The 10,942-nt window shown below is 53.7% G+C and overlaps 1 protein-coding gene across 4 annotated transcripts in view; it reads left to right on the top strand.

Annotated features, from left to right (window-relative positions):
• The first annotated feature begins 857 nt into the window (after positions 1–857).
• The window catches only part of INPP5A (inositol polyphosphate-5-phosphatase A), a 192,474-nt gene continuing 182,389 nt past the window's right edge, over positions 858–10,942 (top strand). For 3 of the 4 annotated variants that reach the window (XM_068198389.1, XM_068198390.1, XM_068198392.1), the window contains exon 1: positions 858–1,295. In XM_068198389.1, the coding sequence (XP_068054490.1) occupies positions 1,221–1,295 (75 nt within the window). In that variant the 5' untranslated portion in view covers positions 858–1,220. The remainder of the gene's footprint in view (positions 1,296–10,942) is intronic. The other variant, XM_068198393.1, reaches the window with a different exon arrangement.

Consider the following 10,942-nt stretch of genomic DNA (forward strand, 5'->3'; position numbering starts at 1 on the left):
TGGCAGAGCTTTTGCCATTCCAGTCGCATTCCTGCCTGGTGAAGCTTGCCACGGAGGAGACTTGAGAGGACTGTCCCATCCGTTCAGCATCACCTGCGCCGTGCCCAGGCTCCCCAGCTCGGGCACGGAGCATCGGCGCCCTGTGTCCGTGTCCCCGAGCAGCCGTGGGACGCGGGCCGCCACAGGGGATGTTCCACGCACCCAGCAATGACTGATCTGCCATTTCTCGGGTTGCTTTGGCAAAGTTACCGGGCTGGTTCCTTCCGCAGCGGGGTTGCCGTGAGCTGCGGAAGGCTGGGGCACCCACGGGCTCTGCACGGACCGCAGCCCTCCGCGGGGCGCTCGCCCCCGGGGCGAGCGGCGGGTGCTCGTCCAGCACCGCCACCCATCTCGCCGTCCCCTTGCGACAGAGCGCCGGGCCCCTCCGCTACCGGAACCGCTTCCCGCGAGCCGCGCTCGGGCGGCGGCACTGCCGGGGCCAACGGCCGCCGGTCCCACGGCGCGGCCCCGGTAAACAGACCCCGGTCGCCCTGCGGGGCCGCCGGGCCTGGGGAGGCGCTCCCCGCGGGAGGCAGCGCCCGCCCCGCCTCGCTCCGAGCCCCGGCACCGGGCGGGCAGCCCCGCTGCGCGCAGGTGGGGCAGCATCGGCCCCGCCCGGTCCCCCGGGAGCGCCCCGCGCCGAGCAGCGCCCGCCGCGTCCCCCGGGCCGCGCTCCCCCGCCGCGGGCACGGCCGGGCCGCGGGACGGCGCCGCCGGGCGTGCGCGCGCCCGCCGCGGGTGGCGTTGCCCTTTTAAGAGCGGCGCGAGGCGGCCGTGACGTCGCGCGCGCAGAGCGCTAGCCCGGCGCGCCCGCCCGCCCGCACAGCCGGGAGCGGCGGCGGCGGCACCGCGGAGCGCCCGGACCCGCCCCGGCACCGGCCCCGGCCCCGCCGAGCCCCGCGCCGCACCGCCCCGCCGGCACCGCCGCCCTGCCATGCGCCGCGGCCCGGCGCCAGCCTCCGCCGGCGGCAGCCGTCCCGGCAGCAACAGCAGCAGCAGCGCGGCGGCGGGCGAGCGCTGAGCCGCGGCCCCGCAGGGCGCGGATGTTCGCGGGCTGCCCGCGCCGGGAGCTCTCGCTGCGCTGACGGGGCGGGCCCGGCGCCCCGCTCGCCGCAGCGCCCCGCGCCCGCCCCCGGGCTCCCCGCAGCGCCGCCGCTCCCGGCCGCGCTTCCGCCCGCGCCATGGCGGGGAAGGCGGCCGCGGCCGGCGCCGGGGTGCTCCTGGTCACCGCCAACGTCGGGTCCCTGTTCGACGACGTAAGTACCGCGGGCACCGGGGCGGGCGGGGGCTCCGCGGGCCGCCGGTCGCAGCGCCGCCCCGACCGCGGGTGCCGGCGGCGCCGGGGGCCCGGCGGCCGTCCCGGCCGAGTCCCGGCGCCTCCCGGGGGCGGGCCGGCTCTGCCGGAGCGCGGGGCGGCGGCACGGCCGCGGAGGCGCCGGGGCCGCGTCCCCGTCCCGAGGTGGTCGCCGCCGTCCGCAGCGTCCGGGGGCCCCTCGGGGGCGCGGCAGAGCCCCGAAGCGCCTTGCCCGCCTCCGGGCGCTCTTCCCCGGCTACCGGGCACAGTGTGACACGAAAATGCAGCGTAATTTCTGCTCGGTATGGTGAGGGGGCAGAGCTCCGGAATGGTTCTCATCCCTGCACGTAAGGCGAGAGCCGCGGCTGCACGGGCGAGCAGGGGGAGGAACGCTCGGCTCCGTTCGGTTCGGTGCGTGAATGAAGGCAGATGCTGCTGACCATCGCTGGGCTCCCGCAGCCCGGACGCGGCCCCCGAGAGCCGCTGAACCCAGTAGCAAAGCCCCCAGTGCCCGAGAAGTGCGGACACGTCCCACAGCGTGGGGGGAGCGTTTCCAGGGGTTTGCTCGTTGTAAAGTGATGCACCCGTGGCAGAGAATTGGGTCCGGGCTGCGCTGTGTGTTGTTCTTGCTGTGTGTTAGGAGGGGCTTTGCTCTAAGCCTGATGCACAGAGCCCCGAGGTGCAGTAACCCAGGGAGTTTTTTTGTCTGGTCTTCAAAGTCCGCTTTGCTTTTTTGTCACTTTAAAGGCTTTTCTGACGTTCACACTTCCATTGTAACGGCTGTAGTCAAAGGATGCAGTTCACCTTTTCTTCAAGTTAAGTAGACTTTTACTGTTATCGCCACAGTTAGTTTTACACTTGAGCATACCACTTCGTATTAAATGAACGCTGTGAAGATGTTCATTTCTCAGTGATTGCCATGGTTGGCCTTGGGCATACCCAGCATCTCTGTGTGATGCCGGTGTCTTCAGTGGGGTTTCAGCAGGTGCTTCCTGCCTTTTCCTGCTCCATGGCTGGAGCCGAGGGGTGACACCTCTGTGCTCGCCATCCATGTGAGCCCTGCGACTCGCTGTGCTCCTGTGCCTTGGCAGGAGCAGGCACTCGAAGCAGTTCCCTGCAGAATCCCTGGCTGTCAGACCCAGCCGTTTCCTGCTTGTTCCTGGTCGGTATTCGGGCTCGGGGCGTTCCTGGGGCGTGCTCGCTGTGCCAGAGGGCATGCACTTCAGTTCTAGCCAGCAGCTGCCTTGCCGTGAAAAACTTGAGTTTTCTGTAGCAACGAAACCGGGCTTGTTCAGATCAGTTCTGCTGCAGGGTGGGAGATGGAAAGACTGCTCTGAACATCTGTGCTTGTGGTCCTGGTGTGTGGCTGTTGGAGCTGGGACTGGTGGCTGCCTGGCCGGGCTTCTGGAGTTGTGTTAGTGCAGTTTGGGTGTAGGAAAGGTGACATGAACCGGGTTTGGGGGCTTGGCTCTCCAGTTGTGTGTGGGAGCTGTCAGTGGCTGCTTCTGCTTGCTGGGCCCTTCCCTTGCAGTCGAGGAATATGTTTCTTTGCTGTGACCTGGAATGGTTTCAGTCCTGATCAAAGACTTGCTTTGATGGACTGTGCCAGAGCTGGGCTGGAAAACCACTTCCCATTCCTTTAAGTCATGTTTTCTTTTTCTGATTTCAGTGGGTGATATGTATTTTAATTAAATGCTGCACTCTCAGTCAGATGTAGCCTGACCTGCAGGCCGTGTGACAGCGTGTGCTGTCACAGGGCAGTGCAGGGGCACTGGCAGGTGGGGTGGCCAGGCACCCGCACTCACACAGCCCTGCTGGCCCCTGTGCTGGGCTCCCATCCTATGTGGCCAGAGCCCTCTAGGAAGCATTCCCGTCGGGAGCTCCGGGGCAGGCGCCCGTGTGTGAGCTGCTGCTGGCTGGGCTGGGCAGGGGGCTCTGGTGCTGGGGGGCCCTGCAGCGTGGGCCTCCTGCCCCCTCCCACCCAGCAAACCCCACAGTGGCTCTGTGCTGCCCCATCTCCTTGTGTTCCCTGAGTGGTGCCGGGTGGCAGCAGCATGGTTTGCACTTCAGGTGTGTTTTGTGTGAGCACTGTTTGCTTGTGTGTGCAAATGCTCTTAAGACCAGCATTTCATAGCTTAAGATACCTTCGGCAGGCAGGCTGGCCTGGGTGGGACAGTCTTTCCCAGATGAGTGGTGTTGCTGACCTGCCTGTACTTTTGCAAAGAGGGGAAATTGCTTTTTTTGCTCTCTGGTTGCCAGAAGCAGGTCAGGATAACATATGGGTTTGCTCCTGCCAGCCATCCCCATCCACTAATTACCTGTTGCAGTGGTGACCTGGGAACTCATGAATAAACATGGCAAAGTGAAGAGGGACTGAGCTGGGTTCATTTCATTCCTCTAGTAGTTTTGCTGCTTCATTAAAAATATTAATGGAGTATTAGATTTTCAAATATTCTTCCAAGTTACATGAACATGTGCATTTCATGAATATGAATGTGTATGATTTTTGGTACCTTTGTGCTTACTTAAGTATTCAATGCTTTTCTTGCTGTAGAATAATTTCTGGGGTTTATCACAGTATGCACAGTAACAAAAGATGGAGTTGAGGCTACCCTTTCTTTCTTCCCCCTCCTCAGATGAAAGTCACTCTTTCTCTTTTCCCCCTCCTCAGATGCCCCTGCCTATGGCAGGGGAGTTCAATTAGATGATCTTTAAAAGTCCCTTCCAACTCAAACCTGTGATCCCATCCTTTCCCTCCCTGATTCCTTGCTTCCTTTGCTTTCTCTGTCTGCATTGACAAAATTTCACATGTACGTTGCAATGAGCTGAGTGCTGTGGTGGGCACAGAATCCATTTGCCTGGCGCTGCGCTGCCTTTGCTGTACAGGGGTTTAATTCATGTCCTGAGGTTTTTTTCCAGTCTGGTATATCCCCTTCATTCTGTTCAGTTGCTTCTGAACAGCTTAGTGCTGCTTGTGTTTGCTGTGGCAGACACCTGGGAGAGGCTGTGAGCAGCAGGTGGGTGAGGCTCTGTGGAGTAAGCTTCTCTCCCCACATGGCCAGGGCAGCACAGGAGCTGTGGCTGCTTCTGCTGCAGGGGGCAGCTGGACACCTCTGCAGTTCTGGGGCAGCCACAGCAACAGAAGTTGTGTTTCTGTGTGCTGTGTGTTTGTCTGGGTGCAGGCACAAACGCTGGAGAACCGCCTTGGTGCTCTCACCCCTGGGAATCATCTCTTACTCCGGGTCACTTTCAGGTGACTTTGACAATCTGTGTTGGTTAAGTGTCTCCATGTAGGTCCTTAGGGAAGGATTTTCGAGATGCCCAGCAGACTTAGCTACACAGGTTCTGACATTTCTCCCCGGGTTGGAAAATAGTTCATTTGTTCCAGTTGTCTTTGAAATTGCAGTGTATGAGCCTAAATCAGGTCAGAGCTTCCAAAGCCCTTCCATCTTCATGCACTGGATGTATGTAATCCTTAAATTCTCAGGACAGGTTTAGTCAGAATAGATGTGCAATGATGACAAGGTAGGTAAAAGTTAACCAGAACATGTTATTTTATTAGCTTAAAAGAGAAGGAGGGGAGAAGTGTGCCAGGGAATTGCTGTATGGTGCTGATAGCCAAAATTTTGAATGACTGACAACAATTCTGCCCTACCTGTGCCCCTATTTCCTTTGACTCTCTAGAGCACTGGCCTTAATGTGACAGTGTCATGGCAGGGCAATAAACTTTGACATTCCAAGGTGGCCTTCACCTATCCACTTTTGGGTGAATGTGTCCCTTTTGCATATAGGACATGAAGTGGGCAGGGATGAAACTTCCTGCTTCAAGCCCTGCTTGTAGTATTATTATGAATAAACTTATTCTGAGTATGAACTTGAAGTATTCTTCTGTTAAAATCTGGAGTCTATCAAGTGAATTTTAAGTAGAAATAGTTCCCATAATAATTTTTCAAAACAGCCTGGCCTTCTAATGGGTGATGATCACAGTGCAGTCTCTATCATGTCTGATCCTAATTTTCTGGTTCTGAAGCAGTGGGTAGGTTTGTTTTGGTATTGGACATCTGTGTATTTAGCTGGTATTAGCTGATAACTATAAATTTTTTTTGGCTTTCATTTTGTTTTTTTGATTTCTTTCCCCCATGAATAATTATTTAGATTCTGTGAAACGTTTCAAGTGTGGTAGTATGGGAAATGTATTCGCTTGATTTTGATTTCTAAATAAGCATTAAGAGTAGTATGTTGCAATTCAAGGCACGCTCTCTTCAAACCACAGCTGAGAGATTGAAAGGTAGTATTTGATTCATTGTGACTTTTTAGAAGAAAGTTGTTATTGCGCTGCTGAGAAGCACTGGCCCATCCTTAGGGTCAGGTGAGGCAGCGTTGGTGTTACCTGGGGCAGAAAGTCAGAGTGGCCCAGCCTGGGCAGGTCAGGGTGGTGTTTCTCTGGGGTGTTCCAGTGTGGGAGCATTCCCACAGGTGGGCTGGGCTGGCAGCTGCCAGGGAGGGACTGGGGAGCCTGGGCTTGTGTTCTGGCCAGGTGAGGGCAAGAGCAGCAGAACTGAGGACAGGGGAGAGGCTGCTGGAGGGGTCCTGGCCTGGCTCTGCCTCTGGGTCCGTGCTGCTCACTGTGCTGCCCAGAGTCTGGGGGAGCTGGGGCTGTGGCCGGGTGGCTCTGGCAGGCTGGAGCCTGCGGGGCTGAGCCCGGCACTGAGCACTTTGGCTGGCTCACAAGGGCCCCAGACTTGGGGGGTTATTGTCTTGCTCTCTTTGATGCTGCAAGATTGGGTGCTCACAGCTCAGACTTGCATTTGAGGGCTATGTGCTTCTTGAGCAATAACATAGAAGGCTGACAGAATAGTATTTTTCAGTATTCTCTATGATGGGAACTGTAGAAATAAGTGATCTCCAAATTCCCTTTCTATGACTGTGCTCTGTGCTTTCTAGTTTCTGTTTGTTTTGGTATCTGCTTTCTGGGGTTTTTTTTGTTGTTGTTGTGGGAGTGGCCCTGTTAATTTCTTAAATATTGTTGCTGCCTTCTGTTTGTTTGGTTTTCTGTGGCAAACTCTCAAATGTTTTTCTTTCGGTTTCTGCCATACTCGTGTTTATGTTGTATTTTAGGAGGCTATCTTGTTTGACTCCATTCTGAGCTCCCTGTGCAGGAGGTGGAACTTTGAGGTAGACCTGGCTGTGGAATAGTCCTGGCTTTGTGTGCCCTTTAGATGCTGTGGAAAGGGATTTTGGTTTGAAAATCCTTCCCTGCTGCTGGTGTTCTGCGCTGGGGATGAGCTGAGGGCTGTGTGTGGGCTGTAAGGGGGAGCTGCAGCAGCAGCGGAGCCTGAGCTGGCCTGCACAGGTGTCTCTGCAGGGCAGGAGGAGCGAGTGCCGGCACCTGAAGCCTGCTGGAAACCCCTCCTTTGCTGGTCTTCGGGGGCGACGCGCTCGCAGCTGTGCAGTTCCACAAGGTCAGTGTCAGTCCCTCGCAGCCTGCTCGGAGAGCAGCTGAATACTTGTCCTGATTTCCAGCTCCCCGAGCGTCAGCTCCCAGGGAAGCCGGCTCTTGGCACCCCGAGGGCAGGCCAAGGACGCCTGTCAGTGTGTGCTGGGGTCACTGGTAGCCACTCAGAGCATCCCCAGCTCCATGCTGTGGTCCAGGGTGCATGTCCTGCTCACCAGCCGCCCCTGGGGTGTACTCAGAGTGACAGCTGAGTATGAGCTGCAGAGAAAAGTCCTCCTTTAAGTATAGATGAGGAGCAAGATATGCAAGAAAGCAGTGACATGTTATTGTGCATCCACGTACTTGTAAAATTTAAAGCTCCAATTTGCTGTAGATAACTGGAGCAGTAGCAGTACAGGCAGCACAGAGGGTGGAGGTTTCCTCCAAGGTAGAGTTTTTCTTTAACAAAAATCCAGCACTTTTTTCTTTTTAGCAAATAGTTTTATAATTCTCTGAGCAAAAGAGTTTCCATTAAGAGCTGGTACAGTGTCTAGCCTTCCTTAAGAAAGATGCTCAGAGGTTTATCTTCTAGACTATCTTTTTTTTTCCTTTTGATTAAGTGTTATCACTGACAACAAGAGCGCATGGAACACAAGGAGGTAGTAGTGGCATTGTAGTGCATTATAATTACACCTTCCTTTTAATGTGGTTTTATAGCAGTAGAGTTTTGCAGCTTGTCAGGCTTCCACAAATCATCAGTGTATCAGTGTGAGGTTTTAAAAGGACTTGGTTCCTGTTTTGTTTCATATTTGAAAATGAAATTATGCAATGTGGGTAAGATACCATAGGAAGAAAGCTTTACACACAGGACTGATAGTTTTTTAGCTTGGACAAGCGCTAAGGCATATTTTAAAGGTTTTGCTCCTGTTCCAAAGTTCTCATCATCAATTTTCCTACCACAAAATTTGATTTCAAAGACACAGAGTCAAACTCTCAGATTTTATGATTTGCATAAAAAGCTGATATGGTTTTTACTTACTATTTCTCTCTTTCCCCTTTTCTATTATTTATTTAGTCATACAGTTTATATATTCTACCCCCATTAATGTGTTTCCTCTTTTTACCTCAGACACCTCTTTTCCCGTTCTGGTACCATGTGTACTCACCTCCTTCTGAAAGCTCTTTCCTTACTCCTCATTTATGATTTAAAGTGAGTCCCTTGAAGGAGTCTTTTGGTTTGTAGCTTTGTGGGTGCCTTGTAGGCCATCAGGAAGGTGTGTGTGGCTGCCCTGTGAGTGAGCACACTCTTTTCTCTGCTGAAGAGGAGATCCCACCAGGTTAAACCCAGTTTGCTCTCCACCATGGGCACGCCGTGCCTTGGCGTCTGAGTGGGAAGAGGAAATCCAGTGACTGAACTACCTTGGAAGGCAAACTGGATTTAAGTGTGGCTCTGGAAGGTGTCTCTTCCACCACCCTGCAGAAGATCAGCCACTCTGGCTGTAGCTTTGCCTTGTCCTCTGCCCCTAAACTCTCACCTTAAATTGGAAGAAAAATAAGGATAAAGGCAGCCAGGTGTGACTGCAAGCCAGTTGTGTGCTTTTACTATGTGGAAGCTCCCAAAATACATCCTTGTTAGTGTAGGCTAATGCTTTATTCGATATTCTCTAACTATCTTTCACTCTCTTTGTGGAGAACAGGAGGTGGTCATGGGAAAACAGGACCTTCTGACTTCAGTGGCTGCTTGAATGGCCTGTCAGAGTCCTTTAGCATCCTTATTACTGAAGTGGCATCTTCCCTTGCTGAAATTTCCATGGAAATATTTTTTTTTTTCATACTGTGGAATAGGTCACTTTAAGGACAATAATCATCATTCTGGGGAAGAGTGAGTATTAAAAGTAAAATGTTACTTTGGCTTCTTTTCTTCCAATGGTGTGTAGTAGTTATTCAACACTCTTACCACTACTGTATTAGTACATCATTTTAAAATGTAAATATTTTATTTAATATTTAATTTATTGGCAAAACTTGAAGTTAAAGCACGTATTGAAGCAAACAAAAGTGTTCGTTGTTCTTATATGATATTTGAAGTCAGATATAATTGATGGTTTTCATTAATGTCTTCAAGTTGTTAAGCACTCATCCTCATGAGTCAGTCAGCTGTAACAAATGATATCCTTGAAAGCAGTACATTAAAGCTAAGGAAAGCAATTAACCTGTGGTGTTGTCACAGGTTTTGTTCTCTGGTGGTACCTTAGGGTCGGTTCCAGCAGCTCTTGGGAGTGTGACTGCCACTGACACTTGGGTGTTTATTACCCTGCAGTGCAGCTGACACCTCTGGGCTGTGGTTCATGGGACCCATGGCTCAGGGATGTGGTTACAAGTGCCAGGGTGCAACATGGAGAGCTTTCCTTTCGCTTGTGGTTGTGACTGGAAGGATTTTCCCTTCTGCTTTTGGTTTGTCCGCAGTAAAACAGCTTCTGATCTTTTCTTGTACTGTTTCCCAAGCTGGTGAAAAGCTCTCCCACCTATATTCCTTGCATGCTGTTCCTGCCTCTTTTGTCTCCTTCTTTTCCCTGGTTTCACCTTGGTTTGGTTTCTAATACAGTTCACAGCCAGAAGCTCTATTCAGGAGGAGCTTTACTGTCACACAGAATTGTAGCAGAGCCAGAAAGAAGGCGATGGGTGCCACGGGGTGTGCGGGGCTGCCTGCCCTGGGCAGAGGCTGCCCAGGGGCTCTGCTCAGCCCCAGCTTTTGGATAACTTGTGGATAAAGGAGGAGAAATCCTGCCCTCTCACACACAAGCTTTTTTCTAAGACAAACACACATTTTTGCCTTTGCTTGCTTCCTGCATCCATGCTGCAGTCAGCCGGCCAGCCCTGGGCGCCCTGGGCTCTGCTCTGGGCTCCGCTCTCAGCCCCACGGGCCCTGGGCTTGCCTTCTCCTGGCAGGTCCCTGACAGCTCCAGAAGCACTGGACGCGTGGCATTTGCTCATATCCTGCTTATGCTCAGTCTTTGAAAGCCAGAAAAAAAAAGTGTTGATTTGGGTTGATTTGCATCTGGAAGCCATGCACTGTTGCTCTTAGACATGCTCAGGGACAGTGTACCGAATGGTGCTGGAATGAGGTGGTTTTGAGGTTTTCCCTTGCAACTCAAAATGTCATGTTAAATTAGGAAATTTGGAACCCACAGTGTTGGACTGCAGCACCCAAGGCTGCAGCTCACAGTGTGGGAGACCAGTATCCACCACAGTTCAGACAGTGACTGTGTGCCTGTGTTGTGCAGCAACTGCCCTGGACTGTCCCACCCTCAAAACAGCCTGGAGAAAAAAATAACTGCCTTCAGGGCAAAAGGGGTGTTCCAGGAGGAGGGGTGGTTAATGGTGGGAATGCTGGGCTAGGCTCTGGAAATCAGGGCTCAGTTTGCATTCAGCCATGAGCATCCTGCATGACCCAGAGCAAGTGGCAGCAGGTCCCCGACAGCTGCCCCTTCAACAAGAGGCATTCCCATGCTTGGGACAGGCTGCGGGCACGGCGTCTTGGTTCTCCTGCCCAAAAGGGGAGGATTTTGGAAGGATGCTCTGGAGGTTCTGGTGTCGGAGCTAGAGCAGTGGAGGGCTGTGATAGCAGGTGAGCGTGGCTTTGCAGCCGGAGCTGGTGTGCAAACAGGGAGCTGGACTGTGTGGGCCATGGAAGAGAGCCACGGCATGGCTTGTTCCTTCAGCTTTAGCTCAGGAAAGGCAGAGGAGCACCTCATGTGCACTGCAGCACCGCCTGTACGGGCATGCACCACCCTGGGTTGCTGGAGAAGCTCCTGGCCAAACAAAGGCTCAGATAATCTGAGCTGTGTGAGCTTTCTGCTTAACCAGAGGTTCTTGGCTTGCAGAAGCTCAAAGCAAAACCAGCTCTCTTTAGTTATGGGAGTAAGTACAAGCAGGGAAAGCTGCTCCGTGTGAGTCTGCGCTTTAGTGAGGCTGGCAGACAGTGTTTACAGGATGTGGAGAGCGTCACCTTCTCTAGAACGTTCACCCTTGGTACGAGGCCTCGCTCGGGCGCAGGAGCGGCCGATCACAGGCTCTGGGTACCATGGGAACACGCAGGATCCAAAACCTGTTTGTTGTACTTCGCCTGAGGTGGAGCTGCCTCTACATGTTCACTCCTCACTTCCCATTTTCCA

The sequence above is a fragment of the Anomalospiza imberbis genome, chromosome 8, assembly GCF_031753505.1.
Source record: "Anomalospiza imberbis isolate Cuckoo-Finch-1a 21T00152 chromosome 8, ASM3175350v1, whole genome shotgun sequence".
Taxonomy (NCBI): Eukaryota; Metazoa; Chordata; class Aves; order Passeriformes; family Viduidae; genus Anomalospiza; species Anomalospiza imberbis.